General features: G+C 33.6%; 1 protein-coding gene across 3 annotated transcripts in view; it reads left to right on the top strand.

Moving 5' to 3' along the window:
* ZNF280D (zinc finger protein 280D) overlaps nucleotides 1-17796 on the top strand; it is a 99494-nt gene extending 81698 nt beyond the window's left edge. For all 3 annotated transcript variants that reach the window (XM_025390507.1, XM_025390509.1, XM_025390508.1), the window contains 3 exons: nucleotides 4269-4314; nucleotides 12723-12778; nucleotides 15854-17796. In XM_025390507.1, the coding sequence (XP_025246292.1) occupies nucleotides 4269-4314; nucleotides 12723-12778; nucleotides 15854-16478 (727 nt within the window). In that variant the 3' untranslated portion in view covers nucleotides 16479-17796. The remainder of the gene's footprint in view (nucleotides 1-4268; nucleotides 4315-12722; nucleotides 12779-15853) is intronic.
* The last annotated feature ends 659 nt before the right edge of the window (nucleotides 17797-18455 follow it).

Genomic DNA, 18455 nt, shown 5'->3' with positions numbered 1-18455 from the left:
CTGTTTTAACTGAGAAAGTCATTAACTGTCTCTTAACTGGACTCTCAGTTTGTCTTCTACCAATACAGACCTTTGTCCTTCTGATGCACAAATTTGGTCATACTTTCCTATTAGCATTAAAGTTCTTAGCATGAACACTTTAGCATGGCGATCAAGACCTTCCCTGAAGAGGCTTCATCTTTGACTACTTTGCTTTGTGCCTGACATTTCAGTGATATGAGACCACCAATTCTCATATTGTCATCTTGTTTCATACTTCTTTGCTTTTTCATACTTTCTTTGCTTGTTTTATACTTCTTTGCTTTTTCTCTGCCTTGGATCTTCTTACTCTGCTTTGCGAACTCCTGCTCTTTTTGCAAATCCAAGTTCACTGTAGTATCTTCACTGCTTCCTGGCCTCTTTCCCTTTCATAGTGGCTTAATTCTCTGAACAAAGATGTCTCTTCCAAAACTTCATAATGTAAACATTTGCTTCGTTTTGTTTTCTTGACAGTGAACTCCTTGAGAGGAGAGACAGTCTTTTTTAACTTTGGACTGGAACACTTAGTACAATACCGAAATATGTACAGCCTGATAGATGTTTTGCTCAGGCATCCTTTCCAAATATAAATGTATTGATAATTCTCAGAACAAATGATCAGAAATGGTAGAGTAGATGTTTTACTGTTATTTCTTAGTCTGATGATTACTATATTAAATTTAGTTCCTGAATGTCTCAGTGAATAACCTTTTTATTTTATTCTGCTGTTTTTTGTTTGTTTGTTTTTTGTTTTTTGTTTTTGGGACAGGGTCTTGCTGTTTTGCTCAAGCCAGGGGGTTGGTGTGCAGTGTGCAGTCATGGCTCACTGCAGCCTCAAAGTCCTGGGCTCAAGCAATTCTCCTGCCTCAGCCTCCTGAGACTGAGATGGGACTCAGGTATGTACAACCACGCCTGGCTAATTTTTAATTTTTTTTTTTTTTTTTTTTTGGTAGAGATGAGGTCTCTCACTATGTTGCCCAGGCTGGTCTCAAACTCCTGGTCTCAAGTGGTCCTCCCATTTTGGCCTCCCAAAGCATTGGGATTACAGGCATGTACCACCATGCCTGGGCTAAGTGGAAGGTCATGATTACTAGCTGACTTTACTACTGGTTGCTTTACAGCCTCTTTTCAACTTTTTTAGTATGCTTACAAATATTCTTAAAGATTACATTTCTAACATTAGCATTGAAATTTTTGGCTTTTAAATGTCATCAGAAAGAAAGAATGTGGCCTAGCTGAAATGAATCTGAATATTTTTCCCCTTACAGTTCTTCCCGTTACCCGATGGTATGTTTATGGTGTGAATGAAACTTCAAAGGAACATACTACTATAAGTGAGCCAGAATGTTAAATTTTGTATGGATTGGCTGGGCGCAGTGGCTCATGCCTGTAATCTCAGCACTTTGGATGGCTGAGGCAGGCGGAACACCTGAGGTCAGGAGTTTGAGACCAGCCTGACCAATATGATGAAACCCTCTGTCTACTAAAAGTACAAAAATTAGCCAGGCGTGGTGACATGCTCCTGTAATCCCAGCTTCTTGGGAGACTGAGACGGGAGAATCGCTTGAACCTGGGAGGTGGAGGTTGCAGTGAGCCAAGATCATGCCATTGCATTCCAACCTGGACAACAAGAACAAAACTCCGTCTCCATAACAAAACAAAACAAAAATTTTGTATGGATTGCTCCTAAGACGTGCAGAAAAATGCAAATAGGGCTATTTTAGTCTTTAGAGGAAAAAGCTTATCCTGTAGAAATACATCAGAAAGATCTATTTCAGCAGGTTTTCATAGAGGGGAAAAATTATTTACTTGCAATCTTGATCACTAATGATGTTGAAATTGATCACCAGTCAGTCCTTCTGTTCTCTTTGCATTTAAATTTTAAATAGTGTTTGCTATAAATACTACACTATATTTTTCTATTAAAAATTACTGTAACATTCACAGGTGAAAAGTATAATTACCTAATGGCGGGTCATTAGCTCAGAACTTTGAGCTTAGCAAATTTCACTGTCTTCTACCAAAGTAATTGAATGTCTAAAATAATGACTATTTCAGCAGGTATCTTTAGTAAATAAGAATTATAGGTAAGACAATTTTTCTTTTCTAAAAGTATTAATGATGTGTTAGTAGTTGTATTAAAATTTATTAATCTTAAAGTATACTTTTATAGTTCAAAATTTTAGTGTGCATTTTAGTGATGCATTTTATAATTTAAAATTTACTGTGTGTTTTTCTAAATATTTTTAAGATTTATTTTTCTGAAGGTGTTCACTAGTTATTACGATTCTGTTCCTTAAAGAGAGTACTAATAAGGTAAAAGGCACAAAACAAGATTGAAATCATAGGCCTCTTAATGCAAGTTATTTCAATAACTTACTGTGTTCTCACCTACCAGTTTCTGGCCAGTACGATAAAGAGTAATAAAAACCTCTGTCACCAACCCCCATCGCAGGGATAGCAAGAGGACTGCGTTTCCTCTGTTGAAATGCCAGCAATAATGAACATACTTAATGGGGCTCGTTTTAATAGCTGCATACAATTAATGTATTATAATAGGCGTATGCTAAAATGATTAGCATGGTAATATTTCTTTTATAAGAATATAAAAGGTCTTACTTTGATAACATTTACAACGATAAGCTGAGGGAGAAAAATCTTTTATGAAATATTTAAACTGTTCTATGACCAATTTGTTTTTCAAACTGAATTTAAAATGACTAAATGCTTAGAAATAAAAATGAGTTGTAATATACACATTTATTTCAAAACTTCATTAATTTGCTTTTTCATGCTTTTTGCTTTTTTAGACTAATGTTTCACGTTTTCTTACTACTTTATAACTAATTTTATTCTTAAAACTTATTTTCCTTTTATACTTCCTTAAACCAGTGAAGTTATACTGTATACTTGATGTGATCTCATCTTTATAAGTATTGTGCACAATTAAATACTCGAGACAATTACAAAATCTTTAGCCCCCAAAATGATTGACATTTGTGTCTTTTGTCAATTTTTTGTGCAAGTTTTACTCATTTCAGTTGGCTTAACAAGTTGGTTGTAAATTATTGTAGTGCACTGCCAATATAGTGGTTTTACAAAGGACATAATCTATTTTAAGTAGCAGTTTTGCCTAATAACTAAAATATAGATAAGTAATTTCATATAGTTAATTATTAATATTTAGCAAAGTATTAACATTTATAGCCCTAATTTTAAAAACTGTGCCCTCAAAGGATGGATAAAGAAGGAGGGTTTTGCCAAGTCTGTGTCATTCATTAGCCATAAGGATAGCTTTTAGGATGACTGACATTTCTATCCTATTAGATATCTTTTTTTGGTCAATGAAATTTAAGATAATATAGTTGTTGCTTATGTTAAATATATTATTCCTTAGGTATAGCTATTAAGCCTTCATAAAATTATGTATCGCTTAACTCCTGATTAATGACATTTCACATCAGATAGGTACCCTACTTACACAGATTAAAATTGAGTTTAATATATAATATCACAAATAATATTTAGTCATTTCTGCAGGTTCTAAAACAAAGATCCTTTGGATAAGCTAGCTCCTAGATTAACTTGATTATTTTACAAGATTTTCTGGATGGCATATACCTTTGTTAATGTTTTAATAAGTTATAATTAATATTTTTTGAAATCAATAAGTTTTAATATTTGAGCAGTGCTTATGGAAGTTTTAAAGAGAATATATTCCTCAAAATTCTAATTATTTCTGTGATTTTACTGCCTCCGGAGTAAGTTAATTATAATATATATTTAAGTGGCATTATCATGTTGAATTTCACAATAGATAAAATATTTATCTTTTTTCACTTTTTAAGTCCTGTAATCATAAATACTGATGCATATTACTTATAAAGCATATAACCTGCTTTTAATTTTTAAAGAGTAATTCTTTTTTTGAAGCTGTTTTACTAATATGTATGTCTTTTATTTTAAATTGTACTTAGCAAAGAGAACATTTCTTAAGTGCCCTTGTTTTTAGAGAACAAGGAAATATATGTCTTTATTGATTTAGCACATTTATCGAATCTACTATTTAGTCTCATACGTTTAACTTTTACCTTAAGACATTTACAGAGGTCAATTTACTATTAAAGTATAAAATGTACATTAGTTTCGATCTACATTTTAATTATTTTAGGCTGGCAGAGAAAGAACTGTTTCATATTTTACCATCGTACGTATAAAATAAAATATTCAATACTTATCTTGTTTTCAAGATTAAAAAAAGAAGCTCCCACAAAGGAACAAGAACCTGTGTCTAAGGTAAAGTTTGTTTTACTTTATACCTTAAAGGTTTATACATTGAAAGTATTATTGGTATGATGTAAAAATGTTTTTCAATTTCAGCATGCGTACATCAACAATATTTGGGATGTTGTAAGGAAGAAAAAAATTGAAATTTAAAATTTTTCATTACATATAAAAATGTCTAGCCCTAAGTAAAATTTTAAGGTATTCTTGTTTTGACAAAGACATCTTTTATTTCACTTGCCTGTTATTTAGTTCAACTAGTGAGTAATGGAGATAAATTTATGAATTAAAAATCCCCAAATCAATAAAACGTCAGTCATTTGGCACACTGGAAAAATTAATCTTTCCAGGTTTAATTTTCTGGGATAATTTTTAACTGTCAAAAGGTTAAACTAATTTTTAAAATAGAAATATTTTGAATGTATGTTAAATATATTTTAGCTATCTTGAACAAGTACTCTGAATGCAAAACTCAGAATTATCATATAAATGTTATTTACCGAACAGTCTAATAGAGGAGTATAGAAATAGTTTTGCTGAACTACTTGCTTTCTTGATGTCAATTTATGTTGTTATTACTTAATGACTGCCTCTTTTTGAGTGTAATGAAGTGAGGTAGACTTGGCATTTATCTTTTGAAGACTTTGTCTTGAATGGTGCATAATATAAGTGAAATCCAGACAGAAGTATCAGCCTTCTTCCAAGCAGCTTTCTTTTGTACCATAGGAAGTTTTTTGTTTAAAAATTTTTTAACTACAAATTTCTTTAACAGATGCAGGGTTTTTTAAAAATCTATTTCTTCTTGAGGGAGTTTTGGTAGTTTTTTTTTTGAGGAATTGTTTCGTTTTACCTAATATGTTGAACTCTATAATCTTATGTATTTGTATAATGAGAAAGTTTCTTATAGTATCCCTTATTGTCTTTGTAATCTTTGGAATCTGCAGTGATATCCCCTCATTCCTGATATTGACAATTTGTGTGTTTTTTCTATTCTTACTGTTTATTCTACTTTTAAACATGTTGTAAATACACAGAATGCAGTGTTACAGTTTTTACTTTAGACAGTTTTTTTTAGGGCAATTAAAAACTTTAAAATTAGCTTTATATTTACCTTTATTTTTACCATTTCCTGTGCTCTTCATTTCTTTATGTAGTCTTCATTTCTATTTATCACATTTACATTAAAAATTCTGGCCAGGGATATAATGGAGCAAATGTTTCAGGTGTATACAGGGGTATACAAGCCAATGTTTGCCCCCAAAATAATTATACCAAATTTGTTCCTTGTTTAACTCATCATAATTTAACAGGAAAAATGCTGTATTCTGTGAATTTAAATATGATCAACTTTTTTAGTATTGTACAAAGGATATATATTTTAGGGGCAGGGGGATTTGGTGAGCAAACGGGATATTCTTGTCTGGTCTAAAAACGACATTAAAATCACATATACTTACCTTATGGACATCAAGATAAATGCAGTTGAGACACTTTGCACACAAAGATGATTATCAAATCTTAAGAGATATAATATCAAATGACAAAATACATTATGCTGAAATTGAAAGCATATTGGTACAAATAGATTACAGATTGTTATGCAGATTGTCTGTATGTATATTTTGAGCCAAGTGGAAGAAGCTAAGGCTTTACAGTCAGTAAACATGACTATATATAAAGCTACACACTTAATAAAAATCCTATCCCTTTGCTTACAATTGAAGGTAATTTTGAAAGCGTATTTGATGAACATAAAACTTGAGCAAGAGATAATGCATATTCTTCTCAAATTTGAAAATAAATGAAAAAAGTAAACAAATGAGAAGTGCATGAATCACTGGGTGAAGAGTATTGATAATTATGAGGGCAGTGCTTATTAAATAGAAATGAAGATTATAAATGCCCTAATTTCATATTTTATATATAGAAAAAAAAATTCAGTGAAATGTTTTCAGATTTTGAATTTCTAAACTGGAGAAAAGTTGTTTTGTATAAATACATCTGATTTACAAAAACGAGCCACTAAGTTTGCACTTAAATATTCTGACAATTTAAATTCTGTAGAAATTCTATGTGCAGTAGTTTAAAGCAGCATTTGATATCAGTAACATGCAATCAAGTTTGTGTTTGGGTCTTCTAAATCTTCTTAACATATTTTGCTTAGTGCAATCTTAAAGAGATTTGGAAATGGTATTCAGAAATTTTAAACAATTCCAGCCACAGTGGAATCCTGCAAATGAAGCTTACTGTAAACTGAGGTTAATATAACATTTTTTTTTTTTTTTTTTTTTTTTTTGAGACGGAGTCTAGCTCTGTCGCCCAGGCTGGAGTGCAGTGGCCGGATCTCAGCTCACTGCAAGCTCCGCCTCCCGGGTTCACGCCATTCTCCTGCCTCAGCCTCCCGAGTAGCTGGGACTACAGGCGTCCGCCACCTCGCCCGGCTAGTTTTTTTTTGTATTTTTTAGTAGAGACGGGGTTTCACCGTGTTAGCCAGGATGGTCTCGATCTCCTGACCTCATGATCCACCCGTCTCGGCCTCCCAAAGTGCTGGGATTACAGGCTTGAGCCACTGCGCCCGGCCATATAACATTTTTTAATGATTGTCACTTGTTCAAGAGAAATTGTTGTACATGACAGTTTGCTCATTTGAAAACAAAATAAGAAAAGAGTTAGATTTGAAAATGTACTATTGATGCATTTGCTTCCATTAGCCAGGAGAATAAAATAATACTGTTTTTGGCATAAATAAAATTTTTAAATTTAAGCTAATATGAGTTTAATTCTCCGACTTTTAAATTTTTCAATATTTTTCTGACTAACATTCTAGAAAACAATTTTTTTAAGTACACAAAAACAGGCTGGGCACAATGGCACACACCTGTAATCCCATCACTTTGGAGACAGAGGTGGGAGGATTGCTTAAGTCTAGGAGTTAGAGACCAGCCTGGGAAACAAAGTGAGACCCTGTTGCTAAAAACAAAAAACAAAACAAAAACACACCGCACACAAAGCAAAACTTATAGGGGCATTCATTTTTTCTTTTGCCTCAGGCTCCAATATGGCTTGGTATAGCACTGATTGCAAAATAGTTACATCAAAATTTTTGAGACTGTTATGCTGAGCCAGAAAATACCCCATGATTTCTTTTCCTTTTCTATACCTTATTTTATTTTTCTGGAGTTAAAAATATATATCTCTTTTACTTGTTTGTTTAGTTTTCTGTGTACCTAATGCTGTATTTTTTTCTAATGTTGCAATTTATCTCTCTAATATTTGGAAATAGTTTTTCCAGTATTCACACACATAAAAAAAATTGTTGGGGGGTAAAGGGGTCTGAAGATCTCCTCCCAGACTCCCCACCTCAACTTAAACTAGTTGCTCTCTAAGCCTGTGCTTAGTTTTGTTACGTCAAGATTATCCTGTGCCACTCTATTGTGTTGGATGTCCTGTTTGCTGAACCGCGAATTATTCCTCATTTCTTGGCTTACTCATCATTTTTATGAATTGTGTCCTCTACTAGCTTCCTCAGAAGGTGTGCATCTTTTTTTCAGTCCAAAAATATCTAAAAATATATTTATCCGAATGATAATTTGGCTGAAGTATATAAAAACAATTCTCACACAGTTTTTAAAATGTTGTTTTTACTATCTTCTTATGTCCAGCATTTTTATTAAGTCTAATGCATGTCTTGCTCCAGTTTCTTGGTATTTAGGTTACTTTTTTTCTTTTTGGAAACTTTAGTGATTATCTCTGTCACTGGTGTTTTGAAATTGCATGCTATGTTCACCCATCCTTTTTTCATTCATTACATTAGGCATCTGACAAACCTTTGGAGTTTGGAGATTTCTGTTTGGGAGAAGTTTTCTTGTTTTACTTCTTTGGTAAATGCTCACTTTTTTTTTCTATGCTCTCTCTTTTTTTTAAGAAACTCATATTATTCTGATATTGAGCCTCCTGCATCAACTCCTTTTTTTTTTTTTTTTTTTTTTTTTTTAGCTCCTTTAATTATATGTTATTTTCTTTATGGCCTTTCATCTTTTTGTTCTTTTGTTTGAATCTTTTTAAATAATTTTCTAAACTTAATTACTTATTTTAGTTGCCATATTTGTAATTTTGAAGAGCTCTGCAATTTTTTATTTGTTCTTTAGTTCTCTTTTTTACAGTTTTGTTATTATTATTTTTTTAAATTTTTTTTATTTTTTGAGATGGAGTCTCGCTCTATCACCCAGGCTGGAGTGCAGTGGTGCGATCTCAGCTCACTGCAAGCTTCGCCTCCTGGGTTTACGCCATTCTCCTGCCTCAGCCTCCCGAGTAGCTGGGACTACAGGCGCCCGCCACCTCGCCCGGCTAGTTTTTCGTATTTTTTAGTAGAGACGGGGTTTCACCGTGTTAGCCAGGATGGTCTCGATCTTCTGACCTCGTCATCCGCCCATCTGGGCCTCCCAAAGTGCTGGGATTACAGGCTTGAGCCACCGCACCCGGCCAGTTTTGTTATTATTTAATAGATATAATAACATATACCTCTTTGGGGATATTAAATATTTTATATACACTTTTTTCTTTTGTTCCCAGCAATGTATCTGATGTCTCCAAGCCCCTTTCTTTATTCCTTTTTATTTTGGTATTTTTCATGTTAAGGTGTATCTTTTGTTATGTGGTGATCCTTGCCCGCCCCTACGTAATTAAAGAATAAGGCTAAAATAATCATTGAAAACCATAAGTGTTTGAATGGGGACAGGGCTCTCTTGCATAGCCATTCAGGTTGAAGAATGCAGAACTCCTGCAGATATTATTTACGTATATCCTTTGTAGTCTCAAAAATTACTAATGTTTACCATATTAGAAATTGAAATAATAGTATTTTAAAACTATTGTCAAAAATAAAAACAATAAATATATGTCAACATACATAACATTTTTTCTGAAAAATAACTATTTTCCAAAACAACAGAAATTTAGTGAGAAAGAATGGCTTTATTTTACACTTTTGCATGTTTCTTTAATGTCAAGCTTTGTAGAAAAAAATTGTATTCTCATGTTTCTGAATCCAATCTGTTGTGATACATTCTTTTGGTTGAAATGTATGAGGAATACCCGGCCTCACCCAGTACTTTAATAATATTTTCCAATAATTGAGATTATTTTCCTTTGATACTACACCAAAAGTAGACAAGTGGAAGTTTTCTTGCTTGTTACACTGTGGAATCTAACTCTGTATCACTGACCTTTTTTGCTTTGTTACATCAAAATCTGTTTGTCTGTTTTACAATTTGAATGGATCTTTTATCCATGCCTAATTTTGTAATATCATGCATTGGTCATTTGGAACATATTGGCTCACTAAGTGCCCTAGATCTTCCAAATGTTGAAATATTTCATTATATAATATCAAGTACTCACAGTAAATATTAGCATTAATCTAATCAGTGGTAGATAGGAGTTTTTGCTTGATTTTGTTACTGGAAACGAATGCTGTCAGTTGTTTTCCTTGATACAACAGGCTCACTTCGTTGATTTTTCAAAAAGAAAAAGTCCACTGAAACTCAAGTCTAAATATTCATAATTTGACAGTCATTCTTTAAAATAAAAATGGTGTTCTATGAAAAAAATGTAGGTAAGTACAACTCACGACTCAATCACAGACCCAAATGTTTTCAGTAGGCAACAGTTGTATCTTATGCGTACTTTGCATTTTGTCACACAAATTATTAAAAAGATATGAGCTCAAAGATTGAGATTTAGTAAAATTATTACTTTTTAAAATTTGTGTCGGTGTGGTGTGAAGAATACTATGTGTATGGTGGTGAAGGATGCAATGACTACTGGTACAGGTTGGGTTTGGTGCTCCTGCCTTGAGTTATATTAATTTGCCACCATTTTTACACACTACTGTTTTTATGCCAAAGTTGTGATTTCACATGCCTCCTGAAAGTGGCTTGGAATCCCCAGGTGTCCATATATCTTACTTTGGGAATGGATGATATGAATTACAGTTTGTTGCCTTCTGGATTTGTGCACTGTACAGTATGCACAATCTGCATGAGAATTACGTAGACTTCAGTGTGGGAAAATTAGGTGCTGAGCTGACTGATTCTTTGTTGAGGAGGATGGTCTCAAAATCATTATGGAGAGGCCAGGTGTGGTGGCTCATGCCTGTAATCCCAACACTTTGGGAAGCTGATGCAGGAGGATCCCTTGGGGCTAGGAGTTTGAGAGTAGCCTGGGCAACACTGGAGACTTCGTCTCTATTTTAAAAAAATTTTTTTTAACTAACCAGTCATAGTGAGCACATAATGTGTAGTCCTAGCTACTCAGGAGACTGAGGTGGGAGGATTGCTTGAACTCAGGAGTTGGAGGTTGCAGTTGAGCTATGATCATGCCACTACATTCCAGCCTCGGTGATAGAGTGAGACCCTGTCTCTTAAAAAAAAAACAAAAAACAAAAAAAAACATTCTGGAAAATTTTTTCTTTGGGGTTGATCATTTTCTCCAGAGAGAAATCTAGCTTCTAGCTGAGGGTGCTAGGTTGGGGAGTGAGTTCTCTGGCTGTTGGCATTCTGGAAGCCAGGCATGGAGAAGAATTGTTAAGTATGTGGACTTCTACAAAATCTTTGCGTTTTCTCAGTATCTCCTGTGTGCCTTTTGCTGTTCCTGGTGTTCATAAGTCTAGACTATCTCCAGTTCAGAAAGTTAACTTTTAGGCCTGGCACGGTGGCTGACCCCTGTAATCCCAGCACTTTGGGAGGCCAAGGTAGGCGGATCATTTGAGGTCAGGAGTTCACAACCAGCCTGACCAACATGGTGAAACCCTATGTCTACTAAAAATAAAAAAATTAGCTGGGCATGGTGGAATATGCCTGTAATCCCAGCACTTTGGGAGGCTGAGGTGGGTGGATCACCTGAGGTCAGGAGTTGGAGACCAGTCTGGCCAACATGGTGAAACTCCATGCCTACTAAAAATACAAAAATTAGCCAGGCATGGTGGTGGGTGCCTGTAATCCCAGCTACTGGAGGGGCTGAGACAAGAGAATCGCTTGAACTTTGAAGGTGGAGGTTGCAGTGAGCTAAGATCGCACCACTGCACTCCAGCCTGGGTGACAAGCAAGACTGTGTCAAAAAAAAAAAAAAAAAAAAAAAAGGAAGGAAGGAAGTTAAGAAGGATGCTAACTTTTAGCCTCTTTGGTAAGGGAAGGTATAGGTACCTGTTGTGTAAGCTTCGGGGAAGGAGCATTTAGATTTCCCAGCAATGCTTTGTTTTTACTTTTTGTGTACTAAATAGTATACTGACCACCTGCAAATACCAGATATTTTTGGTTCTCTGGGCAAATTGATTCTCTTCTCCTTGCACTCCTCCACTGCAGACATTCATTGTAACTTCCTCCATACTGCTAAGTCAGTACCAACTCTTCCAGTGATTTTCCTATTTCTAAAAAGTTGGTGAAATCTGTTTAGCAATTAGTATACTTTGATGTTTTCTTCATCTTTATGAGTAAAAATATTTTATTTCTTTGCCCTCATTTTAGCAGGGTTTTGAGAGGGTGAGTAGATGAATGTATGTGATAAATACACCATTATCAATTTTATAGGCTTGAGTTGATCTACCATATGGTTAAGAGGTAGATGTAGATTTGAATCTTTACTACTAATTGTGGTATTGCCTTGGTTCTTTGCCAGTTATTGTGGTATTGCCTTGGGTTCCCACTCAGTCTTATTTCTCATGTATAAAAATAGTGTTTATAAAATCTAATATGAAAATTAAATGAGATAGTGAATGTAAAGTTCTTAATACACTGCTTCATGCATCATATGTACTGCATAGCTGGTAATTGTTACAAGCTGTTAGGTTGGCCTATGGCTTACTGAGGTTTTACTCTTTTCTTTCTTCCCTGTAAAACATTTGAAATAAGTAGAATATTTCTTCCTTAGTGGACTGTTTCATATTTTTGGTTTGACAGTGGAAGGGTTACCGTGACTCACTATGAAATCATAAATTCAAAAATGTTTTATCTAAATATCTGTGCTTAATATATTTATATAAAATACTATGGAGGCATCTTGTTATTCAGATTCAAGTTGTGTTTTACTAGTTTTCTGTTTAAGTAATTGTAATTATGACCCACATTTGAAATAGCGGTTAAGAAAAGCAGATATTGACATGGGTGGGTAACTGCTTTTTTACCTTGAATCAGAAACTTTTGGCACACTGAAACTTTTGTAAGTTTAAAAACATTTTTAAAACTGCATATAATTATGATAATTATTCTAATTATATTTTATATTTAATAAATTATTTTTCTATTTCTGTGTTATATTAAGTTGCACACTTAAGTTTCTTTTATCCAGAAAGTTTAGCATAATAAAAATAGTTTTCTTTAAGATTAACTGTGAATGTAAAAGAAAAGTATTATTAATTATTTCAGGAAATTGGAAGACCTAACATGGCTGAAAGAGAAACAGAAACATCAAATTCTGAAAGGTAAATATAAGGAAAAAATGAGTTTCTTAAAATTCAAGTATACGAAATAACACTTGAGCTGCGTTATTTCACAGTTAACTGGCAAAGGACTATTTAAATTTTTGTATATAGTGCTATTTTCTATAATGGCTCTTAATTAAAATAAAACTTAAAAACTTTAATCCAACAAAAATATTCTCTATATCCTTCGTTTTTAAATATTTTAAACATATAGAGTATATTTTGTGTTGTTAAATTTTTGAAAAACTACTTACTAGCAAGTAAAATGTTGGCAGATTTTCTTTGCCCCTATTAAATGAATACATTTACAAGATGCTACATGTTACTGGACAGGAGCAGTTATTGCAAATAGATAATCTTAAGATTTTTTAAAGTATTTTCCAAAAGCTATAAGACTACTTATGTGGTAGGATTTCAATAGTTTCAAAATTCAGGGATTGGCTTTTAAAATTTTCATACTTTGGTAGAATGTTAAAGAACACAAGATGTTTCACAGTCTTTTAGCAGAAGAGAATCTGAACATTCCAATTAGAACTTTATTCCAAAGAAGGGTAATTTTATTTTGTCTTTTAAGTAATTTCACCCATTTATATCTGTATGCTATATATTTTACAGTAGGTTGCCTGTTAGTCTGTTGAGATTAATCTTTTGTCCCTAAAAGCAAATTATTAAGTTCCTATGGAGGTGTTTCTTATACTTCATTAGTAAAGTGATCTCGCCCTTTCTTCACCTGGCATTTTTTGTAAGTTCTCAGGGGACTGTTAACAAAAAATCAACTAAAGAGTTAGAAAATGCGGACTAGTCATCTCTGTATTATGTAACGTTTTCTGTAAATTGTAGTTAGTCCATTATGATCTGAACAAAAATAAGAATTATACAAATTTGAAATGAGGAAAAAAATAATAGTTTTTCTATATGTAATTAGCCAGTTAAGATCCAAAAAATGAGTTAAGAATGATTGAAATTAATGAGAATACTGATTAAAGTAGCCTGGTGTAAAAATCAGAATCTTTCTAATCTACCACTAACATATGATTACAAAATATAGTGGACAAACTTGCCCAATCATAATGTAACAAAAATGATACAACTGATTGATCACAGCCAGTTGCAGAGTTATTTGTTCTTTTTCCACTCCCACCGCTTCGCTTGACTAGCCTTAAAAATATCTATATCTATATAGAGAGAGAGAAATGGGGAGGATCCAAATCAAGAAAAGCAAAATTTTACCATGATAAAAAATAATATATTAACTGCATGATAGACTATTTTACAAATTAAATTATGAATTGAATAAACATTTATGGGATTTGTTTTGGAAACTGACAAACTTAAAAAAAGATTTATATTTTTCTACTTAGCAATACCATAATGTATTTAATCATTCCTTTCTTGTTGGATAAGATATTAGGTTTTTGGCTGGGCACTGTGGCTCATGCCTGTAATCCCAGCACTTTGGGGGGCCGAGGCGGGTGGATCACGAGGTCAGGCGTTCGAGACCAGCCTGACCAATATGGTGAAACCCCATCTCTACTAAAAATACAAAAATTAGCCGGGCTTGGTGGCATGCGCCTGTAATCCCAGCTACTCAGGAGACTGAGGCAGAAGAATCACTTGAACCCAGGAGGCAGAGGTTGCAGTGAGCCGAGATCATGCCACTGCACTCCACCCTGGGCGACACAGTGAGACTCTGTCTCAAAAAAAAAAAATTAGATTTTTAATATTCACTATTTTAAACATTGTTTTAATGAGCTTCCTTGATAAATATCTTTTACATTTTTAAAGTATGAAATTTATGGGGAAGAGTTGTAGAATATAGGTGATTTGTTTAGTTCTAAAGTATATTGTTAATCAGTAATTGTTAAAACTGGGTGCTATTGGTTTAGGAATAGTCTAAAGACAAATCAGTAGAACAAAACAAATAGCAGAGAAATAGCCTTATATAAATAACAATTTAGTAAATAATAAATTGCCTTTTGGAAAAGTTGCTAGGATATTTGTGCAATTCATTGGGAATACGTCTAAATGTCAGATTGATTAAATGTAAGAAATAAGGTATATGTAATCATTAAATTTATTTTTGTAAAATAAGCATCCTTAGATCTAGATAATGGATTGGTGATCTTCTTAGAAATCTTGTTTCTCGTATTTTATGGTTCACTAGATAGTTTCTGTTAACACATCAGGGCCAGAATAAACACACAGAAGCACACACATATAAATATGTATGTGTACAAACATGTTCACACACTTAGATGTGTATGTATGTTATATATTTACATACAGTTTTTCAGGCATGTGTTTATGTTTTTAAAATTAGGCTATTAAAAATTAGAGAATATGTTTGAATGATTATCTGATTTTATGTATGGAAAAACATCCTAAACATAAGAGGCTATTTAAATCATAAAGGAGGCTGGACATGGTGACTCACACCTGTAATCCCAGCACTTTGGGAGCCAAGGCAAGAGGATTGCTTGAGCCTAGGAGACCAGCCTGGGTAACATGGAAAGACCTTGTCTCTGTGAAAAATAAAAAAAATAGCTGGGCTTGGTGGTGTGCGCCTATATTCCTAGCTACTTGGGAGCCTGAGGTAGGAGGATCAATTGAGTCCAGGAGGTCAAAGCTGCAGTAAGACATTTGCACCACTGTGTTCCAGTCTGGGTGACAGAACAAGACCCCGTCTCAAAAAAGAAAAAAATCATACAAAAATATAGATTTTTTCCAAATATATTTTTTTATTTTAGGTACTTTTGCAAGTTAATAAAAATACTTAAATTTAAACTAGAAACAGGCAAGAGATATGAACAGATGAACATAATGACAGCCAGGACTAAGACTAGTTGATAGACATCTTTTAGTATGTGACTCCAGAGTTTCTCAGAATCTTGCCTAAGAAAATGGCCTCCTGCTAAATTATACTGGCACAGCAAGGATGGGGAACTTGGACTTGTTTTCCTTTTTGATGGGCAAATGTACCTTGACTTTTTATTTTTTAGAGCATGTCTTTATTTTGATAGTGTTCAAAAACATTGCTTTATGAAGAAATACATAATAAATTACTTTATTTTTCAGTAAACAGGATAAAGCTGCTTCTTCAGAAGAAAAAAATGGATGTAATGCAAATTCATTTGAAGGCTCATCAGCAACAAAAAGTGAAGAAAGCCTAACAGTTTCAGATAAGGAAAATGAAACCTGTCTTGCAGACCAGGAAACTGGCTGCAAAAACATCTTCAGTTGTGATTCAAATATTGGTGCAGATAAAGTGGAAAAGAAAAAACAAATACAACATGTTTGTCAGGAAATGGAGTTGAAGATGCGCCAAAGTTCAGAAAACATAATCTTATCTGCTCAGATTAAGGATCACAACTCCAGTGAAGCCAGATTTTCTTCAAAGAATATTAAGGATTTGCGGTTAACATCAGATAATGTTAGCATTGATCAGTTTTTGAGAAAAAGAGATGAACCTGAATCTGTTAGTTCTGATGTTAGTGAGCAAGGCAGTATTCATTTGGAACCTCTGACTCCATCAGAGGTACTTGAGTATGAAGCCACAGAGATTCTTCAGAAAGGTAGTGGTGATCCTTCAGCCAAGACTGATGAAGTAGTGTGTGATCAAACAGATGACATTCCTGGAGGAAATAACCCCAGCACAACAGAGGCAACAATAGACCTGGCAGATGAAAAAGAAAGAAGTTGAAATTAGTCATTTTAAGTTTCAGTGTACCAACGATAAGGGCATTTGGAACAGTGCTATCAGGTGAGCTCAGTGGTGCTTTTGTAGGTTCAGAAATGGAAATATGTAAGGGAGGTCACACATACACTTTACCTGTATGTTCAACCTATGTTATCAAATCAATTTGCCAATAATAGCATGATTAGTAGGGATTCCCAAGAAGTTATTAAAAACATGAACAAGATTTTAATGATAGTTACAGTTGCAGTGGAAAGGTCTCGTTTAATGGTTTTCAAGGAAATGGGATTTGGTTGTTGACATGAATTGATGATATTAGTTATATTTATAAAGCCTTTCAAACTTCATCAGTCCTAAGCTAAAAATCCTTATTACTTATACATCCTTTTCAGTGAACTGAGAGGAAAAGATTTGGAAACCATGTACTTTTTGGGAGTAACTGATTTAAAATAATGGCTGATTGGCATTGTTAATGAAGGCTTTATTTTTTAGGATGATGCTGGTAAATGGAGCATGCTTAGAGTATGAAATTGACCTAATGAGAATTTGGATGAACATAAACTTAATTTTGGATTTAATATAACATTCCAGTCTGTCAGACGCATGTAAACAGAATATTTGAATCTTTGTACCTCCATACAAGTGTTAGCCTGCTAGGCTGTAAGCTTACCTTAATTAAACTTTCAGTGAAAGTGGAATTATTAAGATATAAATTTATATTTGTGCTTTTTGTCAGTGTGTAAGCTGTGTAGAAATTCTTCGATGTATTAGTTGTATTAATGTAAAGTAGACACCCATTGTTGAAACTCCTGTAGCTATTATGCTTTTAATATTGTTTTAATGATCTGCTTTAGAAATAGGCCCATAAAAATGGTCTGGAAGCCAAACCAAAGTATGGTATAATGTAGATATTGTAAAACAGTAAACTGAAAACATATCCTGGCATGTATTCAGCCATGTTTAAGTGACTTTTCTGTAATTGTAAAATAAAAACTTCAAATGGGACCTAAAACAGTGATGTAAAAAACTGGCTTTGGAGATTTAGCCTAATTTATCTATAAGATGGCTGCTACATTGATTTCTCAGTTTTTTTAATCATCTAGAATATAATAGATATAGAAATGAATAATATGAAGAACAGTAGTTTGCTTTGAAGTACTAATAAACTTTTATTTAAAATGCTTCATTTTTACTTCTTAAAATGTGCTTTGGATTCTTAAATTTTGTTTCACTGAATGTTCAATGTTTTAAATGGCGATTAAAACTCTGCTGTATATAGTAGTTTTTGAGTAAATATTTGCAATAAAAATCTGTCCCCGAATAATTCTATTTCTCCAATCACTGCTTGATTCAGATTACCTTTGGTGCCTTTAGAAATTATATACTTGTTTAAGAAATTTAATATCATTGTTAGCGGTGAGGATTCCATTCTACGTTCTTTAACTGCTGATGCATTATTTTAAATTAGGACTTAAAGTACAGGGGACAATATTGCTAATATTTATTTATTTATTTATTTTTTATTTTTATTTTTTGAGACGGAGTCTTGCTCTGTGCAGTGGCCGGATCTCAGCTCACTGCAAGCTCCGCCTCCCGGGTTTATGCCATTCTCCTGCCTCAGCCTCCAGAGTAGCTGGGTCTACAGGCGCCCGCCACCTCGCCCGGCTAGTTTTTTGTATATTTTAGTAGAGATGGGGTTTCACCGTGTTAGCCAGGATGGTCTCGATCTCCTGACCTCGTGATCCGCCCATCTCGGCCTCCCAAAGTGCTAGGATTACAGGCTTGAGCCACCGAGCCAGGCCAATATTGCTAATATTTATGAGAATAGATTTGCTTTATAAATTCTTTTGCTTCCAGATAAATAGAATTTAATATCTGCTTTTTTATCTGCTCAACAATTTAAAGAGGCTAAATAGGCAAAATATATTATGAATTATTTTGAGTATTTTGAGGAGGAGAGCTAATATTTTTATTTTTCCTGCT

The sequence above is a fragment of the Theropithecus gelada genome, chromosome 7a, assembly GCF_003255815.1.
Source record: "Theropithecus gelada isolate Dixy chromosome 7a, Tgel_1.0, whole genome shotgun sequence".
NCBI classification, from domain to species: domain Eukaryota; kingdom Metazoa; phylum Chordata; class Mammalia; order Primates; family Cercopithecidae; genus Theropithecus; species Theropithecus gelada.
This window is presented reverse-complemented; position numbering and strand designations above follow the sequence as displayed.